The sequence below is a fragment of the Ruditapes philippinarum genome, unplaced genomic scaffold (assembly GCF_026571515.1).
Source record: "Ruditapes philippinarum isolate M1 unplaced genomic scaffold, ASM2657151v2 ctg2486_1_1_1_1, whole genome shotgun sequence".
Lineage (NCBI taxonomy): Eukaryota > Metazoa > Mollusca > Bivalvia > Venerida > Veneridae > Ruditapes > Ruditapes philippinarum.
This window is the reverse complement of record NW_026861059.1, coordinates 149,071-173,047: the sequence shown is the minus strand read 5'-3', so window position 1 is coordinate 173,047 and position 23,977 is coordinate 149,071. Positions and strand designations below refer to the sequence as shown.

The 23,977-nt window shown below is 28.5% G+C and overlaps 1 protein-coding gene across 13 annotated transcripts in view; it reads right to left on the bottom strand.

Annotated features, from left to right (window-relative positions):
- Nucleotides 1–2,051: 2,051 nt before the first annotated feature.
- Nucleotides 2,052–23,977, bottom strand: part of LOC132714393 (outer dynein arm-docking complex subunit 4-like) — a 31,607-nt gene continuing 9,681 nt past the window's right edge. For 2 of the 13 annotated variants that reach the window (XM_060697259.1, XM_060697261.1), the window contains 12 exons: nt 17,421–17,586; nt 17,024–17,251; nt 16,318–16,525; nt 15,733–15,819; nt 14,910–15,106; nt 14,255–14,413; nt 13,306–13,338; nt 11,276–11,380; nt 8,136–8,186; nt 5,592–5,702; nt 2,916–3,026; nt 2,052–2,111 (listed from right to left, as the gene is read on the bottom strand). In XM_060697259.1, the coding sequence (XP_060553242.1) occupies nt 2,092–2,111; nt 2,916–3,026; nt 5,592–5,702; nt 8,136–8,186; nt 11,276–11,380; nt 13,306–13,338; nt 14,255–14,413; nt 14,910–15,106; nt 15,733–15,819; nt 16,318–16,525; nt 17,024–17,251; nt 17,421–17,586 (1,476 nt within the window). In that variant the 3' untranslated portion in view covers nt 2,052–2,091. Of the gene's footprint in view, nt 2,112–2,915; nt 3,027–5,591; nt 5,703–8,135; nt 8,187–11,275; nt 11,381–13,305; nt 13,339–14,254; nt 14,414–14,909; nt 15,107–15,732; nt 15,820–16,317; nt 16,526–17,023; nt 17,252–17,420; nt 17,587–19,052; nt 19,092–23,243; nt 23,259–23,977 lie in introns of all 13 variants that reach the window. The other 11 variants (XM_060697258.1, XM_060697263.1, XM_060697262.1 and 8 more) reach the window with 11 other exon arrangements.

The following is a 23,977-nucleotide window of genomic DNA, read 5'->3' as shown; positions in this document are numbered from 1 at the left end:
ACATTTATTATAGATTGATATTATAGTTATATTGTTAACAAGAAATCATATAGCTTGTTGAAACAGTCACTACATTTTACTTAAAGGAAACAACTTAATTTTATTTGTAAAAAAGAAATTAATAAAGCTCAGCCCTTTTTTACCGATAAATCATCGTTAATCATTGTTTATTTAAATATTTTACTTCAAATACTTTTATTTTATCGCGACTGAGCATGAAGTTTTAAGCGTAACTGACCCTTTCCGATCCAGCCTGGAACTAACCAGTACGTGTTGAATCCACAGACACGTGGGGTGTGGAGCTTTTAACGCCTTAAAATACGATATATATGGAGCGCGTTGGATTTATAAACTAAGGGTCGCTGGTCCGATCCACGGGCGATGACGATATGGTCAGTTCTCTCTCAACTTTTGCCGCCGATTCAGAAATCCTACGGGATTAATAGTCCGTCAATTGCAGAGAAATTGGATAATTACTTTACTGGTTAGTTATCCAGGAAAGCCGTTCAGATGGATCGACCCAAAATATATGACCACACTTGTGTAAAATCGGCGTAAAACAAAGAAACAAACCTTACCACTCTTATTGTCTATATTTTGTTTCTCTCTACATTATTGTACATGTAAGACCTGCTTAATTTGCGTTTTGATTATGTAATAATTATTTTCGTAGACTAGGAGCTTTGCTCAAGTCCAGAAAAAGAAATATTCTGTTCTATTCTGTTCCAACTTAAAACATGTTAGGTCTCAGCCATTTCTCACAGCTGGGAACATTACATATTATGTCCTAGCCTAAAGGAAATGTAAAACGTTTGAGATTCCTTGGAAAGAATAATAGTATATTCTCAAACAACCGTTAACAAAAACAAGAATAACTTGTAATTTTTTGGAATCTATTTTATATCTTTGAATTATAAGCATCAATATCAAAATCTTTCTGTTCAATAAAATAACTTAAACTTATCACAACATAGATGTAAAATGTCTATGTACTAATACTAAAATAGTTTCTGAATAAGAAAACAAAGTTTAAAATTGAAATTGAAATAAATAATCCATTACTAAAACGCATTCACTAAAAAATTTTATGGCTATAATTACTGAACAAATATCAAAATATGCATAGACTAAATTAAATCAATTGTTATAAAACATAGCTGCATGCTAGATGAGCGAAAATATTTCAAGAAATTCAGAAACTTAAGATTTAAATAAAAGTAAAAAGATTCAAGATTCAAGTAAAATTATATGTGTTTTTGCAATATTTATCTATGTAACTAACACAATAAGGGCTATTTTTAATATTTTGACCTCTTTTTGGTAATAAACATCGATTGTGAGTGCCCTTTGAAATGTGTAAATTATTTTCTTTGTTCTTTCACAATATTTTACTTTTAAATACATTTACAAAATTTTCCCGAAATTTAGCATCAATCTGCAAGCAAGCTGCTTTAACTGTTATTAAAATTAATATATTTATTTCATGCATATTTGTTTTGTTTTTCATTCATGCACTTTTTATTTCAAAAATTTATCACAATGTTAATGAATTATTCATAAGATTTTTATGCATAAATGAATAATAATTAAACTGATAAATGGCATTTGAACATAACATTAATAGTGTGAAGAAAATTTTCTTACTAAAATTAGAAAATTAATTAATTTGCGTAGTATAAAACTAACATTTTTCTAATTGCGTAAAGTAAATTTCATATCATAAACATATCTATATACATGTCTATATGTAAATTGATAAAAATTACTGTTAACACTAATTTGACAGATTTAACCAATAGCTTAAATAACATCAATTAATAAAATGTCTGTATTTACTGTCAGTGGCAGTAGGATTAAATTGCAGTCCAGTAAAAGTCTTCTTTATTTATACATTAATAACTTTGTAAACGTTTGTCATTTTGGTTGCTCATCATTTTTGTTGTTTATAGGTTTGTGGTTTTTCCTTCACTCCTGCATGCTTTACTTTGTAAACGTTCATCATTTTAGTTGTTTTTTCATAATGTGGGTTTTTCCCTCTTAACTTTTAAGAATTGTTTTTTTCATGATGTGTTTTTCTTTCTTTCTTCACTTCTAAGAAGCTTGTTTTTGTGCTGAAAATATAAAATACATTAATATAAAAAATCTCTGAATATTCTTACAAAATACTTGACACTGTTAATGAAACTGATAGTTTACATCATCATTTGGTGAAGGAAAATATCAATTGTCTGTTTTGTTGGTATGGTTTCATGGCGCACACTCGCAATTTAGTTCATCTGGCACCAAAGCAGGAAAGATGATTTTGAAACACAAAGGTGTCAAAACCTGACAGCCATAAAGGGCAAGTAATTTGAAGTCTGCTTGCAAACTGAATCATTTTAGGCCCTGATACCTGACCAGTAGTGGCTACCCACTCCTCCATCCCCCACTTGCCCATTACGTGACACAATACATTTTAGAGCTACCTGATGCCTTACATAACAAATCAACCCTAAAAGTAGCACATGCCCTTAACCAAATGATTAACAAAACTGGACTGACAGCAAGAGCTGTCAGAAGTCCCCTTGGCTATTCCAAGTGTTTGATAGTAAAACAAAAGCTTGGATAATGTAATTTTCTTAGTTAAATAAAGCTTTAACTCCATGTCAAAATCTGTGTGAGAGCTATGTTCCTGGGACAGTGACCTCTTTTTTTATGCTCTACAATAAGTGTGTGAAGTTTCAACCCATTCCAGATATCAACTTGCACACAAAAACTTCAGTGTGACCCCAATGTAAGGTTGAGTACAATAGCCCTCACGATTCTTTGAAAAGTCGAGCTAATTAAAACAACAATGTATAAGAAAAGCAATTTTATAACCATATCTCTATATAATTATTTATACCCATTTTTTACTACATAAAATAACTACCTACCTTCATCATCTGTTTGTTCTTTGTCTGTTGTTGTTTGTTCTCTGTCTGTGTCTGTTGTTGGTTCAGGAGATGTTTTTCTGGGACTTTCACCTTCATCTACACCTGTTTGTTCTGTAATCAGACCAAATAAATAACGCTGTTAATATATCACATGTCTATTCTTTATTATAAAAGACTATAAATCCTTATGAGCTGTAAATATTCTACTAAGAACTTAGTACTACATGTAATTGTACAACATAGGTTTTGCAAATTTAATAATAAGTGTTTTTTAAACAGATATATCTTATCCTTGACCATCCTTATTTTCATAATATAAGTTTGCAATTACTATTTATATACTCAGTGTTTATATTATATTTTCTTTGAGATAAATGAGTTAAAAACAATTTAATATTGAAGTAATATGTTCTTTTTCCCTGCCAATTTTGGTTTTCTTTGCTCTTGTTAAATCTAAAATTTTATTGTAAGAGATTCAAAAATTTTTTTCCCTAAAATTTAACTGAATTATAAAGCCTTGTAAGACTTTGCTGGCTAGCCAGAATTTAAACGTAATGTGACATAGAAAGAATCAAGACTGCCACAAAATATCAAAAAGTCACAATTAAGGTTACAGCTGAGTAATGGCAAACCAACATTTTTATAAAGATGGTCTCAAACTGTGCTGAAAAATAATAAATGCATGTTTCCAAAAGTTATTATAAGAACATATCAATGTTAAAAGTATAAAAAAAGTATAACATATATTTTGTTGCAGATTTTATGAATGTACATTAGTATCCTTTTACAAAATCAATGTTTAGTACATTTATGACATGATAACAATGTATAATAATGTTTTAAATTACTCTTCTGTAGAAATTAATAATCACTATCTACTAAAACGTTTCAATATTTAACAATTAAGAAAATCATGAATTTAAAATATTGATTCTAATCCGGTCATTCTTTTCAAACAATATAAAATGATATATGTGTAATGAATATATATGCTAAACATTTGGGTTTCTTTATTTAAGATCTGAAATGATATATATGAATGTCAGGTGAATGTTGTCAAAAAATCAAATCAATGATTTCATAGGAATCTCATAGTCAAGTCAATGTTACATCAAAATCAATATCAGGTCAATGAAGTAAATGTCATGTCAATATCATCTATAGTAAATAACAGGTCAATGTCAGGTCAAAGTCAATGCCATTTAAAGTCATGCAATTGTCACATCTAACTTAAGTCAGTGACATGCCAATTACACATCTAACTTAAGTCAATAACAGGCCAATGTCAGGTCAAAGTCATTTAGAGTCATGCCATTGTCACATCATTCTAACTTTAGTCAATAACATGCCAATGCCAGGTCAAAATCAATGCCATTTAAAGTCATGCAATTGTCACATCTAACTTAAGTCAGTGACATGCCAGTGTCATCTCAAAGTCATGCCAATTGCACATCTAAGTTCATGAAGTCAGCAAAAGGTAGATGGCAAGCTTAAAGTTAACATCATTTTAATGTACATACATATTAATTCAATATATCATGTCAATGTCATCTCAAATTCATGTCAATGTCAATTTACTATCACATGCAAATTAAGTCCATATCATTCCAATATCAAGTCAATGTGATCTAAAATTCAAGTCAATGCCAAATTAATATCACATGCAAATTAAGTCCATATCAGTCCTATATCAAGTCAATGTGATCTCAAATTCAAGTCAATGTCAAATTAATATCACATGCAAATTAAGTCCATATCAGTCCAATATCAAGTCAATGTGATCTCAAATTCAAGTCAATGTCAAATTAATATCACATGCAAATTAAGTTCATGTCATTCCAATATCAAGTCAATGTGATCTCATATTCAAGTCAATGTCAAGAAAAATGTTCTACTAAATGAAATGATAAACACTATTTTCAAGAAAAGTTGAATATAAAACATTCAAGCAATAGTAAAACAACTACAATCCATGCACAGTAAATATAAAACAGTTTAATGATAGAAACAGGAAAAATCCAATACATGTCCTAGTATAAAGACAAAAAATATCAAAAGGATACAAAGCATGCATTCATTTTGATGGTTAAGACAATGTTTGTTTTAAAAGTCAATTTTATTTTAAATCTCTGAAAGAATTTTAAAAAGCCTCTCATACATGTAACAGAAAGAAGTCCTAAAAGAATAATTAACATTTTAGGGTAGGCAGAGTTACTTCCTGTACAATATGGATAAGACTTTTTTGGACTCTGAAAATGAAAACGAGGCTAAATTGAAAACAATATTGTACGCGAACTAACTCTTTTATCTTTTGTGATATGGAATTCTTTGGTCTTCAAAAATGAAAACAAGGCTAAACTGATAAGATTGGATCCACTTGATATAGAATGGAAGATTACATGTTGCAAACACTGGAAATTCATTGGTTACATATGGTGAGAAATAAAGGCATTTTTCTGACTCGGTTTGATGATCGATGATTTAAATGCAGCATGCATAAAAGTCAAATATAAACAATCTTTTTAAATCACAAAAAAACTCAAAAGTAAAGTTATGAATAAATATACACAAGTATATATGTTATGGTTACATTCATATGTGTAATAAAATGCAAGAAAAACAAGGTCAAGGTCAGAGTAATACAATGTCAAAGTTCAAGGCTATATTTGGATGAACCTGGTTTCGGTATTTCCTCTTCCTGTTGTTGTTGTTGTTCTGGTTCTTTCGGTTGTTCAGCCTGTAGGACAACCTCGTTTTGAGGTTCAGGCGAACTAGAAGGTTCTACATCTATAATGGTTTGAGTTATAAATAATTTATTACAATTGATAATTGAAAAAGTAACATGAAATTTTGTGTTTACACAACTTGACTTTATGCATACCTAACATTAAAAGCAAGTTAATTTTATGTTAATGCATGTAATTACATGTATCTAAGTAATACCTAAGTTATACCAATTCATTTTAGTTTGATTGTGTTGAAAGCTATAAGCTTATATTGAATCTAATCTCAAATTTTTTCCTGGAACCAACCAGTACTCAAGTAATGAGTGTAAAGTTTCTTGCTCTTAGAAAATGGCTTGCCCCTGAGTGAAGTTGAACCTTAGCGCCCAGCAATCTCAGATTACAGTCTGACATGTTTAACACCCCCCACACTGTCATGCAATGTATGTATATCAATTATGCATTCTTTACATCAGTGATAATGTACAAAATTTGCTACAACATGCAAAAAAATTACTCTTCCATTTATTGAAGATAATCAAACTTTGTAAACATGTACTAAGATTTTAAGAAAAGATTCAAGATTCAAGTAAGAATTTACGTGCAATTAATAACTGGTTTTGCGTACTTATCATGATATTTCTATGTCACTGTTCTTCTGCATGACTAATGCAGTAAGGGCTATTTTTGCATATATTGACCTCCTTTATGTTATTTACATGGATTGTAAGTGTTGTTTGCAATGCATTAAATACTTTCTTTGTTCACAATATTTTAGTTTCAAATATATTTTCAAAATTTTCATGAAAATTAGCATAAATCTGACAGCATGCTGCTTTATTTTCTAAATTTAGAACACAAAATACACTTATACTGCCTTCAAATGCAATAAAATTGTGTACAAACATCCCTCACAAAGGTAATCTGGTTATATACATGGAGAAAAAGCATGCAACTAACATACAATTGTTTGTCTATAATATATCAAACAAAGCATATTGTATTATAGAACATTAATAGTGTATTATAAATATAAATATTGCATTATAGAACATAAATTAAGGTTCCACGGAAAGCAACATGATGGTATAAAAGATATATTACAAACAATAAACTGATGATGCAAATTAATGTTTTCCATTTCAATGAATTGAACACAAAGGACTTTTTAATACAAAGATCTAAAATTCAACCAAGGAATTTCAAAAAGAATCAATATATTATGCAAAACTATAATGCAAAGGTCTCAAGTCCAAACAAAATATGAAAGCCAGATCTGATACTTCACAAAGATCCCATAAAATTAAAGAAATAACAGATTTTAATCAAAAGCTAAAAGAAAATCTTGAAGACAAATACCTTTTATTACATGTAAATAGATTTGAATTTGTTTATACACTTGACAAGAAGGAAATAAAGATAACAAACTTAATGAAATACACCAAAATTTGACAACAAAAAAATCTACCATAAGTGCTTCCACTCAGAAATATCAGTCAGTGACCTTAACCATATGCTTTGAATTCAAAATTACCACTTTATCAGTACTAGTGAATAAAGAGTCTGCAAAGCCCTTACCAAACGTTTGTTTGCAAACCAAAGCTTGCAAATCATTCAAACAAAATCCACAATCAATTGTGGTTCTTACAAGATTACCAACAATTGTGATACCAAAGACACATGCTTAAAGTTTCAAGTGAATATTTTTCAGTGCTTAATGAAATATAAAGATAAAATCCTTAACCAAGTGTTGCCATGGCACCAGGAGGAGAAGTAAGCACACAAATTCATGAAAGTATATTGATCAAAATATGCATATAGATCTCCAATTTCTTCACAAAGGTCTTACATAATTATGAGGTAAGCTACTCTAAAACTTGTGCAAAGCATGGAATAAAAAATCTCTGATTTGTACAAACATCTTAAATTTAAACAATCTTAGTTTTGGTAATTAACTCGAAACTTGTACAATCATCTAATGAAATCTTAAACTAATTGAACAAAGATGTCAAACATGAAAAAAATAACCTTAAAAAAAGTATGAACAAAGGTCTGATGTACAAAGATGATTCAAAGTTTCTTGGGCATAAAGAAATTACAATGGATGAAAACAAAAAAAGAGACCCTCATAAATTTACTTTAAAAATCTTGAAATTTAACAAGAACTTTCAATCAAAAGTGAAAACATTTTGCTCAAAAAGCAAACATTTATGAATTATATAAGTCAAAACAAGCAAAATATCAAAAAAGAACAATAGGGGAACAATATGATTTTAGTTTAACTTTGTTCAACAGTGTTTCCCTATAATTAAATGTATGTTTTTAGACAGCCAATCGGCGAATTAAGGCAAGTATTTTGAAGCTATCCACCTGTTCATTAACTCACCAACATAAAGGCCTGAAAAGACAGATAGTGTCAAAGAGCACATGTACCATCTTTTCACAAAAAATTAAAAGCACACAAAGGGAGATTATTTTAATATACACAGTTGTCTACCTTTTTTTGGTTCTTCTGGTTCTTCCTCTCTCTCTTGAGGTTGAGGTTCTTCTGAACATTAAGATAAATATTACATCATTTATATAAATAGCTACTTACATTATCACTTTTTGATACAAAAGAAAGATTTCTACACCAAAGATATAAAAATAAATGAAAGAAGGAAAGACAGATTAATGTATGATAGCCGAATAAAATGAAAATGTATCTATTATACAATTATAGTAAAGAAATCATTATGAAAGGTTTGTATATGATTGTAACCCTCAATCTACTGGAACAAAAAATGATTAGTCTTTGCCACCAGTATTATAAGAGCCAGACCAGCCTGCACATGCTACAATCTTACTAAGCTCTATACTATATGTAGGTATTTTTTTGTATTTCCATATTGAAATCCCTTAGCCTTTAAATGGACTGTTCCAAATTTAGAGATGGGCAAATCCATTTCACAAATTCAGGAGGTTGAGGGTTAATAATTATGTAAATTACTGACTAATTTAGGATGTTGATGAAATTTAAATGTTACACTTTACATTATTTTCATCTTAAACTACAAATCAAATTATATCTATATAATTATTATTCACTTATATAATTGTTAAAAAATGAGTTACACACAATTATGTAAAAAGTAAATAATACAGTTTTGTGCACATTATGTTGTAAAAATTTAAAATGGTTATCAATTTAGTTCACACACACAATTATGTAAAAAGTAAATAATATAGTTTTGTGCACATTATGTTGTAAAAATTTAAAATGGTTATCAATTTAGTTCACTCTACACAAAGTTTTACAAATTTCATTTTGCAGTTTCTTGTTATTTACATATTTTACTAAAAACACTCCTCCCTACAAATTTATCCTCATGAGAAAGTCAATTTTCATTCCTGTTTTGATGAACAGTTTCAAAAATGAAAAAAAATTGTAACAAACATCATTCTGTAGCTTACTATCTTGGACATATAAAAAAGGCATAATGAGAAATGGTCATTGAACAACAGGCAAAAACACAACAGACAAACAATATTTTGAGTCAGATGGAATTATTTGTCATTATTATTTTTTTCTTTTGCTCCAAGAGGGAGTAGCCTTTGAATGTCTTGAAAACTGATTAATCTAATTCAACTGTTTACGTTTGTTTTGTTTAATGTTTTGATGGTCCTTTAACCAAATCAGTTGTGCTGAAATCTGGCAACTATAGCTACACTTTTCAAAAAGATTTTGACAGTGAAAATGAAATCCAATAATGAAATAAATATGCAATATAGAAGTTTTGTAAGATGGAGTAATGTTAAGAACACATTATGAAAAACAAACAAAATGCAATCTACATGTATAAACACTAAACAAAACTTATAAGCATTCCAACTTCAAGCAGATGACACCTTGATCAAGAAACATTTTTAGCAATTGTTTTTCATGAAGTTTGCGATTGGAGTGCTTATAAGTTTCCATAAGTCAGTAACTGTGAAATCATTTAATTTCGTGGGCATGAAATTTTGTGGTTTTGTTACGAAGAACATTTCTGTGGGTTCTTAAATTTGTGGACAGTATTTTTCCAAAAGGTAAAATGTAAATAATGTGATGCAAAATAATCTTACAGCAGATGAACTGAAAATTTGCCGGAACTTGAATTTGCAGATTCAGACCTCTAATCCAGGAAAACCACGAAAATTAGTGTCCCACGAATAATAATGATTTTACAGTATTCTGAATAAGTAAAATTCCACACATGGGAAAAAAAACGATTATTACATGCAAAACGTTTCCTAATTTTATGTTACGAATTGTAATGCATTTTTCAAAACACACATTTAGCACTAAATCATTATAATGAATAAAAATATTTATTAAAAATAAAATTCAGAAAATAGTAAAACAATTAGCGCAAAAAAGTAAAGTATTTTGCTTTGAAATTTAACAAATGAATTTTAAAAAATCACAAAACTTTAAATAAAATTATTGCCAAAAAAATATTGGTTACAATCTAAATGTGAATGATTTTTCCAATGTATTCTGAATGTTGTCCATTTATGTCTAAAAGTGACATTATTTCCATACAAGATTAATTATGGCGAGTGCATTGATAAATTTCAAAATAACTTTAAATTTTGTCTCAATTCTGTTCAATTTCATATTTTACTTGGCGAAAGTTATCAATAATCCACATGACTGTCTGGACATTTCTATAAATATCATTCGGAATGTAATGGTAATGCTAATTTTTTAAAAGAGTGGGATGGACATCTTTTTATAATTTATAGTTCATTTATAATTCAACTCTGAACTTGACAGCGAAAAAATGAACATAATGTCACTTTAATATAAAGTTCTAACAATATATGTCTTAAAAAAGTGTCAAAAAGAGAAAAAATATATTTATTGTATAATGAAAAGTGCTGTTCTAAAAATGAAAATGAGGTAAATCAATGCTGCAATTGAACACTTGCAAAATTAATGCATTTAAATAAATACAATGTAAAGCATATAATAATAAATTTTGATAAAAAAAATCATCCCATCATGTGAAAAAAAATCATGCTTGTATAAATAAACCATTACTCAATTAAACAATCAATAATTATTATGAAACATAGGTTAAATGCGTATATATGTAAAATAATTTCTCAATCAATCTTTTAAATTTGTAAAAAAAGTTAATTAACTCAGTTTGAACAAGTCTGTTCATGAGGGATAAATGAATGTTCAGTATAGATATTAGATATTATGAATCTTCCCCCCCCCCCCCCCCCCCCCCCAAATACTGCCTCAGATAAAATAGACCAAACTTAATGTAAAACAATGTTATAGACAAATAAACAACAACAAAAAACAACAAATTTTCAAGAAAAAACACATTAGAAAATTACAATGCTCTGTCTGTTAAAACAAAAAATTAAATCAAGCTGCATATTAATCTTAAGGAAGTGCAAAATATTGACCTTTACAATTAACATTTGTTATAAAAACCAATATAAATACACATTACAAAACAAATTCTTGTGACCTGTTATCAAAAACTGTACAAATCACACAAAACCTGCAATTAACTTAGATTTAAAGTTAATTAACACAAGCAAATATAATTAATATCAACACAAGCCAGAATCTATGAAATTAGAGAATAGAAAAACCTTCTGGCTCTTCTTTAATGGAGACTGATTTAATCCTTGGTTCCGGTGTGGGTTCTTTAGGAGGTGGAGTCGGTTCCTTCGGTTGTTGTTGTACTGGTGTTTTTGCTGTGGGGAAAACTTACTTACATAAAATATGCATAACTCTTAACTTACTTACATAAAAAAATGCATAACTCTTAACTAACTGTTTTAAAATCACCAAAACATATTAAAATATCGTATATAAATAATAAAGCTGAAAGATAAAAACTCTAATAACAATAAACAACATGTTTATTAGACTCATGTTCTTCAACTATACAGCATTTTTTTTTCTTCTTCAGTGAGATATGATTGATACGAATCATTCATCACTATCAATATTATTCACTGCTGATAAAAAGGCCTTATATTTTCACCAAGAATCATAAAATCACATGAAAAGAATACCTTTGATAGAAAATAAGGAATAACATTGCCTGCAAAGGCATGAGTTGGCTGTCGCAAATCACAGACAGCAACTTCAAGATGAATAAAATATTCCTACATATTATTCTGATAGTTGGAAAATCTAAGTAAACTGCTTCAAATTTAAGATTTACTAATTTTCAAGTTAGTAGACATCAAAATCAAACCAAATATTCAAAATTGTTAGTTGACATATAAAGGAAAAGATTGATGTAAAAGATGTTATAACAAAGATTTATTTAAATTCATTTTAGTAAAGACTACTCTATGGTAACAATTAGTAAAACTTCAGACAAGTGGCAAAGTTTATTCAATAACATCATTTTATCAAAACACTTCCTGCCTGTACACAGACTAGAGAATCCAGCTCAAAGGTAACTGTTGATCAAGGGTAACTGTTAACGATGGTACATGTACATTATGTCTCAGAAGTGAGCAAAGAAACACAAAAGCCAAAATTAAAAAATTATTGCCATCTATTAGCAACCACTGTTTGGGTTTTTTTCTTGCATATTACATATAAATTACAGTTTAGCAACAGTCACCCTTACGTACATCATACATCGTGAAAATGATAAACAATATTCATTCATAAACAATTATTTTATAAACATTGCCAAATGTCAGAAAATGATCCCCAAGTCTTAGAATAAAAGAAAAGTAAAGGTAAACATCCATAAAAATATATGAATAAAAAATGTGCTAGTACATATGACTATGCCAGTAAAACAACATCACATTCCTTTTTATATGTGTATGTAAAGTAATTGTTTTTCATGCATAATATAACTCATGCTGCAAAAAACTGGTAAAACTTTACAGCACAGAACATATCCCAGATGTATCCTTATACTCCTAAACATATTTAAACCAGTCTATAATGAATTTAGAATTAACCAATGAAAAGAAGGCATTAACAGACTGGTTGTCAGTCCAATTTCTTTTAAGTTCTTAACTTAATATATATCATTTTTATATACTATATTAATCAAAACATGCAAACTTTGTTATGCAAGTGCTAAATCATGACAATTTTTGTAACTTTTATGTACTGACTATATAATGGATAAATTTAATTTTGGTAATTCTTCTTTCTATACTTTTTTTTGTTTTTTTTTGGTTTCTTGAAATTTTTGTAAGATCAACACTGTAAATGTCTTGTATGAAGACCTCAGGTATCCCTCCATGCATTATTTCAGGCACAAACAGGCAAAATGAGTAGAACCACCAACATTGTGTAAGCCTAGCTTGAAAGCTTCCTCACATGAAAGAATCCAAAGTCCCTGAGACAGTATAGCTACTGGCTAAATAATTTTCTAATAATAACCCATTATAAAAAATTTCATATTTATTATAATTTTTGTTTGCTTAACGATTTCTTCAATAAAAATATTCATTATATTTATTACATTTGACACATATATTACTTATTCATGTCATGTTTTAGCAAATGCAGAAAATGATGGTATTAAAATTAATGATATAAACCAAAATACCAAAATTTAAAAGAAAGATTAAAACTGGTACAATTAGGAAACAGAACAGTAATGGACATAAAGTAGGATAATGTTTCAGTATTTTACCTTTCTCTGTCTCAAAATCATCATCATATCTCTCTGTTAATTAATATTCATAACATTAAAATGTAGCTCTCTGTTAATTAATATTCACAACATTTAATGGATATTCATAACATTACAATGTAGTTCTCTGTTAATTTTCATAACATTATAATGTAACTCTAATTGCAAAATTAGATTAATATTCATAACATTTCAATGTTGCTCTCTCTTAATAAATATTCATATAAACATTACATAATGTAGCTCTCTGTTAATTAATATTCATAGCATTACGAAATTGCTTTCTATAAATTAATATTCATAATATTTCAATGTAGCTCTCTGTTGACTAATATTCATAACATTTCAATGTATCTATCTCTCAATTAATATTCATAACATTACAATGTAACTATCTCTTAATTAATATTCATAACATTTCAATGTAGCTATCTCTTAATTAATATTCATAACATTTCAATGTAGCTCTCTGTTAATTAATATTAATAACATTACAATGTAGCTCTCTATTAATTGATATTCATAACATTACAATGTAACTCTCTGCTAATTAATATTCATAACATTACAAAATTGCTTTCTCTGTTAATTAATATTCATAACATAACAATGCAGCTCTTATATTTAATATGCATGACATTACAATGCATCTCTCTGCTAATTATTCATATCCTTATACCAATATACAGACAGCAGTATTAAAGGCTATCAAAGTGTGACAATTATGGGCCTCTTTAAAGGGATTTGATGTCACAGAGTTACATTATCTTGTGATTTCTCAATAATAATACAAAATGTCACATAGAGCCCTGAAAATGTTGCATAAATACAAATCCAAGAAATGAGTATCTACAAAATAAATATTTAAGGTCCAAAATAAAAATTGGAACAATATTTTTTTTTCATCCGACTGTGAACAAGACTTAAAAGAATTTTTTTCTGTACTCACCCTCACCTTCCTCTTCTTTTACTCCTCGAACAATTTTATCATTCACCTCATCTAGGGCTTTTGTTATAGCTTGTTCAGCAGCCTCGTCTTTCTGTTGCCGTGCCAATTCTAATGATTTCTCGAAAGAATCAGCAGCTGACTGGTAGTCCCCAAGTTTTACTGAAAATTAAATCAGGACAGTTTTTCATCAGTATTTAGTTAACTCCAATCTTGATTGAGGCTGCACTATCTGTTCAAAAACAGTATAAAAGGCCCATTAAGCCCAAGAAATGCTTTGTTTTACCAAAAGCCTTCTTAGTTTTGGTGCTCTTTTATTATTTCAAAAGACTGACTTATTTTCCATTTACCTGAGCCATCTTTTGCTTCTATTACTTTTTCTGTTACCTTGAGAGTAAAGTTATAGTGGTCTAATATTTTGTATGGAAACCAAAATCCTAATTTGTTTACATTTTAGTTCTTTTTTTTTTTTTTGGACAAATAATTCACATTCAGCTCTGGTTTAATATCAAACATCATCTAAAAGTAGTCTTTAAACTTTACAAAACTCACGTTTGCCCCTTTCTTAAAAGAAGAAAAAATTTATATTTCTGTGCCTTTAAACATTATACAATCAAATGTTAAAACAAATACCAAAAAAAACAAAACAACAACATACCTTCACTTTGAGCAATAAGAACACTTGCATGTAACTGCCAGCCTGCGTCGTCTGCCTCACGTGCCGCCATTAATGATTTCTCCCCGTAATCTCGTGCATCAGAGTATTTTCCTAGTTCTAAATAACACCGACCTATTTCATGATATAGCCAGGTACTTTCTAAAGGTGATTTACTAGCAGGAATCTTCTCTTTCCATCTGAAAGACAATTTTTAGAAATCTATACAATCATGTTTATTGAGCAAACATTATATTTAAGAAAAAAGATAATAATTTGGGTGTATTGTTGCAGTGATATAATATAATTAATAATATTAACTAAAAAAAAATATTTGTACAAAAATCATGCAATACTGTACAACAATGCACAAAAAATTTATATATTTTTCCATTCTAACATATTTATATGAACAGAATCAATTAAATAGAGAGAAAGGCCGAATATCTCTCCATTCCTGATAAATAATGGAGATGAGGCCCCACTTTGTCATTTGGAAAGACTGGTTAAATTATACAACAATCATGCAGCCATTTTAAAATTCATAAACATGTCCTTTGCTTAGCACAATAAAGTATGTAATATCTCCTTTGCTTAGCACAATAAAGTATGTAATATCTTTATATTTATTTTCCTGTTAGTATGGACATCCATGAAGTCTGACCATGACACTAATATTATATACATCTTTCTATTCAATTTTATTATTTCCATACTGATATATTTTTATTATTTCCATACAAAATAACCCTGTATCTGTCCAAACTCAAAGCCAGACAAGTCCATTTAATACATGTTGTTACGAAATAAGTCAGAGATAACTCACACTTCAATAGCTTTGTCATATTCCCCTCTTCTGGCATGAACTCTTCCTAAATTATCCAAGGCTCTTGATTTGGCATCTTCTAAGTTACTGAAATATCATTATTACCAGTACATTAAAATATTGACATGATCAATAATCATTATTATTCTTATTTAATAAATAAAATCATTTCCTTTAATAAGAATATTCCATTAAACATTAACCTTATGAAACCAAAAGTGACTGAAATAGACAGTTTCAATTTCAAGGTTACAGACCATAGTTCACTATACAAATATAGCACAAGTAAAAAGTTTTCAATATTCATCTTCCAGGATTGAGGGTAACAAACATGATTGCTCTGGTAAGTCAATGCAGTATACATGTACACTAAGGAATGGTTAAAATATGCAATTGGCAATGCAAAGATATTTTTTAAAATATTTTTATCTACTATAAATCAAAAATTATAAACAAAAGACTGGATTTTTATTTGACTTGGATTAATTTGTATTAATTTAAACAATGACCAAAAATGAGCATAAGGGAAACCTTTTTTAATCCAAACAACATTTTTAAAAGAACTCCTGAAAAAGTTGTACTTACTATTCCCTGGCAATATCTAAATCTTTGTTGTGGTAATCCATAGACTGGTTTAACTTGCCTAACTCGAGACAAGCATTTCCAATGCTACTGTACAGACTAGCTAAAAGTTCCGGTTTATTCTGGATATCATCGTCTGAGGCATTCTCTACGATCTTCAGAGTGCTCTTGGCTTTTTCTAAACTTTCCTGATAACGTCCTTCAGATTGGGCTAAAAAAGAGGCGACAAAATTCGTACAAAATCATGTCACTTTAGTGCAGTAAAGGCCTAACGGGTTATCTCATATTAAATGTAATAGGAGTTAAACTGTTACTGTATTAAGGTCATGATTTATATTATATGGTTTTTGACCTGTTGTTATGCATAAAATTCTGAATTTTTCATTATAGTTTATGTTACAGTTACTACATTGCAAAATGAATGCAATGTGTGTAATTAAGAAACAAAAAGGTTCAAGAAAGTTATTATTTTTAATTTAAAACCATTATTTTCAATTCTTTTTTTTGCAAAACTACCAAGCGTTACATAATTAAAACATTTATAATACATCAGAGCAAGGCTTGATATTCAAAATTTTTAATTTCAATGTCAGAGAAAGAGAAAAATATTGTTACCCTTTCAGTTCCTATAAAAGCTTAGGATGAGAAAAGAAATATCAAATATCTTGCCAAGCATTAACACAGAAAAATAGAAACTAAATTCACTCACCTTCATCAATGTCTTCCAAATTCCTGAGTACCTTATCCATATTTCCACGGCCGCTGCGACGAGATTTGTTCCATTCTTCACGCTGCTTATCCTTGTCACGTTTACGAGCGTACATGGGTTTCTGTTGACGCCAGAAGTCTGCACGTTTATAAAGATATTCGAGGCCGTCGCAGACTTTGTCCTTAATCTCTCGACTCATGTCATTTCTCTTGCTGTTTCCTGTCAGACCTTTATAAAATACATACAGATTTGTACGATATTGGCTAAAATAATATTTTTCTGTGTCCGATACTGAATTTTATACATATCTTCCTGAATTTGCTCAAAGGTATAAAAGGGTGATAAGACTCAAAGTAAAGACTGTTATTATTTTTTATATAACAAAATTACCACTTACTTTGGTCTTTGAGGAGTTTTTCTAGATATTCTTTGTCTCCATAGAGTTCCCCTAGCAACTGTTTGACAGTTTTAGCATCAGCACTACCTTTAGGGGCATCTCTTTCCTTTCTCTCTTCTTTCTTGGCTATAGGTTTGGAATATGAAGTTTTTTGCTGCTTTTTAGCCTAAACAAATGAATGAAAACATGTTTTATATGCAAATAACTATTGATAAATTAATGGAGATTTTTAAACCTATAAAACTGAATTAATTGATGGCAATTTTGGGCAATTAAATTTATATATTTTTAAAGTTTTTTGGCTGATAAAATAAATAAATCATGGGTTCTTTTGCCAATTAAATCAATACAATTTATATTTTTTGGGCAATTAAATCAATAAATTATAGGTACTAATTGCAATAAATATCTTGTTTAATGAAGCTACATAGTTCAAAACTTTTATTTCATGATGTAATTTTTTAATTTTCATCAATTCTTTTCCTTTTTATCTATACCTTTTCCAACATTTCTTACTTAATTGAAAACAAAATTCCTATTATCAAATAAAACAAATTATTTTGTGTAAAAATATATTTTTCCTTTGTTATAAGTCATAAATATTGAAATTAGGTCATTATTTTCTATTTAAATAATTTCAATTCTTTAAATAACTAAAATGTTAGCTGCTGTGTTTATCATTAATGTGTTTAATTAATATTATACTTTCGTTATTAAGCATTAAAATTATTTACTATGATTATTTGTTGGACATTGTCTATAACGCCTGAAAAAAAGAAATTGTGCAAAATGGACCACACTTTTCTGACAAATGGTTATATAACCATGATTCATATTTGGTCATATAACCAGCAATAATATATGGCAGTTCCCATTGAAAGTAATGGCAAAGTAGCAATGCATTTTTGTCTAAAAAATAATAAAGATTATAACTACATGACAATAACAATAAAGAACTCATGACAGTCTACTGATACCAATTTTCACTCTTTTAATCTGAGCTTATAACATGGTCTGTAAATAGGAATTGAGAAAATTTGACATGAATCAATCAAACATATAGCCAATCAATGGTAAAAAAAATATTTCTTAATCTTTGATAGTCATTATAAAACAAATATACACATGTATATGTACAGAAATGTGCAACATAAAGCATTCCCACATAGACAAATTGAGAGCTTGCTGTTTGTTTGTTTAAAAACAAACAAGATCTTGCTGTAAAATGATAACTCATATCAAATGAAGAAGGTGTTATCTCCCTTTTACACTAAGCCCTAAAAGACCCATAGGGCTTGTTGTAAAAAGATAACTCTTATCTAGGAGTTATCACCCTTTTACACTAAGCATATCATTTATTCTTTACAAATTTCAAACACATCTAAGAAAATTGCTTGCAACTTAAAAATGTCCATTAAAAAATTGCAAATACACAGTGCTGATAGAAAGCCATACACTTTAATGGTGTTCATTTCAAAGCTAAAATTATTTTGTGCTTTTTAGCAATTTTACCATTATTATTATTTTGTGCTTTTTGGCAATTTTACCATTATTAACAATCATTATGAGAAGCATCGCTGTTAAAAAAGGTGCATTTGGGTAATTTTGTGCAGATTTGTGCAATTTTTGCACCTCTTTGTCTGCCTGTTTCTTTTGTAACTTTTCTAAATCCTGAAATTATGAAAATATTCATGAATGTAAAGTAGTATTTCCAGGCTTGTCTGCAGTAAATTTATCTCCCCTTGCAATAAATTGTGACTAGAAAAAATTAAAGTATCAAATAACTTGAAAGACAATTTTTCATTTTAAATCTGTATTATCTAAGTATTTTAGTGTACAGTTTACAATTATTTTTAGTTATGAATATCAAAATTCATAATTAAATTATAAAATTATGTGAAGATGTGAAAGAAAAATCATTACCAGTTCAAATTACATTAAAATGTATAATATTATAAATGTATATGAATTCGAATCTTAGTAATATTCAAATAATACTTCAACAACAATTTTAAGACATATTGAAAAAAATAGATACAAAACTTAATGCATTCACCTAATTACAGGTGCAATTTTCATCACACTAGTAGTACTGAAAACATCAAGGGCAGTAACTCTGGTAAAACACTTTCAAATTAATGAGAAAATCGAAAAATTATGAAATCTAATAATTCAATAACAATATATTCACAAAAACTCTAGATAAAATTTATGACTTAATCATAACTTCTTATCAAGGATACATAAAAGAAAGTGAAATTTCAATAAATTTAAATCAAACATTGTGAAATTACAAAATTAAATTTAAACAACATTTAAATTCCCAAATACCTCTGGAGGTTGATAAGACCTTGCTTTGGTATCCTTAGTATTTGAAAGCTACAAAAATCCAATTTTTTTTTACTTGAATTTGCATATTTATGAGAAAGAAACACAAAACCCGTATATGGTTACAGGCACGCAATATCAAGTAAAACAAGAGCTGCCCATAAGACTATTCAGCTTGACTACTAGTATTCTCAGTGCTTTTCAATAAGAAAAGGGGCATAACTCTGTAAAAAGGTAACTCAATAGTTGTGAAACCTGTGGCAATCATTTTAGCTAATCACAAAGAACAAGTGTCTGAAGATTCAACCAATTCCTTTCAGTAGTTTTTGAGATACCAACTTGCAGGAAAAAATTAAACTGAAGTGTGACAGCAATGGCAATGCCAGATCTGACGCCGATGTAAGTATAATAGACTATAATAGCTTTCCCTATTCTTTGAATAGTTGAGCTAAAAAAATATAAATAAAAACAATATTTTATTTATAATAGTGCTGGTATAGTTCAATAACTAAATTAGATATCATTAATCTGATTTTGCTTGGTTAGCAAAATGCTGTGATTATCTTTTAATAAAATTTATGCCTAACTGATGTATACCATTTTTTTTTTTAACTTACTGAAAAGCCAAAATCATTTAGCAATGAGGATACTTCAGGTGAGCGTTATAGGGCCATCATGGCACTTTTGTTTTAAGTCTTATCTTTGGGTTATATGTTCCTGCTTCATATTCTATTGTAATAATTAATAATTTACACAATTCATTTTTAACCTCCCTATCAGAATTTGACATCAATTAAAGGATCTCTACTGAGGATCAAATGCATAAAAACATAATATTTCAGCTGTTTACAGAATATCAACTGTGCAATTGAAACATTAAAAAAATTGAAAAAGATAAAAAGAATACATGTACTTAAAATTAAATTAAAAATAAATATTATTGTAAGACTCTTTGCCTGATTTGTGTTAAAAGCATTTAAACACATAAACTTTTGACCACTAATAGAACAACATGTTGCAGAAATCAATATTCTTGAAAAAACAAAGTGAGCAAAATTAATCCTCTGAAATCATTAATGGTCCCCCGAGCAGCAGAACTAGTTAATCCACGATTCTGAGATTGATTTAAATATATGCTTACAGCATTAAAGCCACAATCAAGCAAAAATATATATAACATTAAACTAAAACATCTTTATGGAATTTATAAAGAGAAAATGTTGGCATTTACAAGCATTTTTGCTGCAATGGAATCTCTATAATAACATTGTGTGAAATTTTTATTAGCTATAAAAGTGAATATGTAAATAAAACTTCCCGCTGTCCCTTTACAACTGGGTAACTATTAAACAAACAAAAATAACATTTTAACCATAAAACACCTGTATAACATGTTATTTAGTGAACTGGCATTAAAAAAAGAAGGAAAAAAAAGAACAACAACTTCAAACGAGGGAAATATCATACCAATAACATCTTTTATAACTGCATCTTGATCATCTCTGTTTTTATATCAATAATAATTATAAGACTTAGAGATAGACAATTTATAAATAACATTTGGCATAATTTAATAGCCAGATGATTATGTTTGGAAGTAAAATACAACATGATAATTATATTCTTGGATCAGATTTGACAATTATGGTTCATGTATAAACGCTTCACAAGGAATATCATAAACAAAATTTGGTTTTCTATTTGAAAAACATAGGATATCAGTGAAGCGCAGCAGGGATTTTGTTTACCTTAAAGTGACATTATGCCTATCTATAATTAAACGTCAACTGTTTAGGTAAATTAACTTTACATTTTGTAATATTTGCTTTCAATTTTATAATAAACATGACATGGATAATCGATAACCCCTGTGTTCTAATAAATATCTTATAATTATCATTAACATTTCATTTATAAAAAAAGTGGAGTATTATTTTTATATTTTAGGCAGTTTCAATATTTTATCCTACATGTATTAAATATTGGTCAATGACATTATAATAGTTAGTCAATCTTTCGAAATAATAAAAAGTATTTTGGCTGACAACTTGAAAGTAAAATAATTGTGCATAATGTCACTTTAGTAAGGGATGTAATTATAATCCAGGATATTTGTACATAGTGGACAAGGGTATTTGTACAATTAGTTGACAATGTATATATATATTAACTATACATCTTCCATAACAGCACCCACCAAGCTGCAATTTCAATTTATTATTATTACCAAAAACACCATCTACCAAACTCACAGCTAGTCTGTGACTTAAAGTCTCTAGTAGTGAGTTTTTAAGGGAAATCCGGTTTTAGACTACATGGACTAGAAACAGATGAAGAAGACAAAGTGGGTGTGACAGGGTTTTGTTTTTCTTGTATAATCCCCACTAGAATATTAATTTAAAGGACAATGGATACTGGCACTTTGTAAAAGGTAACCTAGGAGACCATATTCTAAACAAATTTTCACCAAGAGATCTGTAAGATAGATTTTGTTAGTTTTCTTTATATATTTTACCCCTACAAGCAAATATCATGCAATGTTCATATGAGAGTCTTTTGCACATAGTTTTGCCTTTTTGAGCCATTTGAAGTATGAAATGTCATTGTATGCTTTTTCATACAATTAACAATTATGTTTTCATTTTGTAATAAAATCCAAATCTAAATGCTGCCAGTTTTGTTACTTAATATTTGCAGAATTTGTAAAGGGGTATTTTAAAGAAACATAAAAATAGAAATCTAAATTGTAGAAAATTACATTTGGAAACTAAAAATGCATTGCAGTGACTATAAATACAGAAAAAATTTGCATTTTTAAGATGGAAAAAGTTGAACAAAACTATTTGATAATGTCTTAAGAACAATTTCAGTTTCCAAATGTAATGACTGTACTAGAGTAACGAGCCCGAAAACAATTGATAAATTACTTGAGATGATTGATTGTATAAGTAATGCCATGAAAGTTAAAAGATTTATGTATCAGACAGAATGATTTAAAGAATAAGAAATGTAATGATATAATACCAATGTAGATGAATATATGACATAATGATATGATACAAAGATATGATATGACAATATGATGATGCCAACAATGAAAATATTTTAAGAAACTATAATGACAAACAAGGAAGATATGATGCCAACAATGAAGATATGTTAAGATATGATAATGACAAACAATGAAGATAATATTAACATATAATAATGATGACAATCAGTGAAAATATGCTGAGATATCAGGATAAACAAACTGTTAAGATATATGATAATATAGGATGTTAACAGAGAAAATATGACGATGATAGTAAACACATGATGAAATATCATGACCAAAGTGAAGATATGATGATAAACAGTGAATAGATGAAAAGATATGATGATGATAATGATGATAAGATATAGTAAACATAGGATAATGACAGTGAACATATGACAGTGAAAGAATAATCATAGGAACAAAAACAGTGTGATCAGGTGCTATTTCAACAGTACCTTTGCTTTCTGCTCCTAGAAATTTCAAAGTCAAATAAAAACATTTATATAATTAAAGTTAAAATAAAGTTCAAATAGTAGTAATAAAATAAAAACATACAATACTACATGCTATTTATATATGATTCTATTAGGATTATTTATACCATTATGATTATTATATTGTTATAATTATATTGACAAACATTCATTGTTAGGTCTGACAACCATTTTTCTACAAAACAATTTACTAATATATTATGTTTATCCAACCAAATTAAATAAAAATATGCCATGCCTGTTTAGTGATATTTTCTTGATACATTTTATTTTGTTTTAAAGTGTATTATAACTATTTTTAAAAACACACACAAGCATGCATCATGGGCTCTTTAATTATGTCCTTTAATATCTTAAATAAATTATCTGCTCTGTTGAAATTTCTTTTTTTGCTATTTATAAACTTGTTGTCACTAATTTACCATATATTTTGTAGGTCAATGCTGTAATGGAAAAAATCTTACATTTCTTAGTCAAATTTTGGAAAACAAATTTTTATTACACACTGAAGAATACGTATCATTATGGAAAATATATCAGGTTGTTTTTTAGGGATGGGACTTTCAGATAACTTATTGACCACAATGAGCTGGTTGGTTAAAATCTTCTCTACACATCATGGAGGAATTTCTCGCTTTGAAAACTTAATATTCCATTTTTTTGACATTTTTTTTCCTTCAACTGTTAAAGTGTTC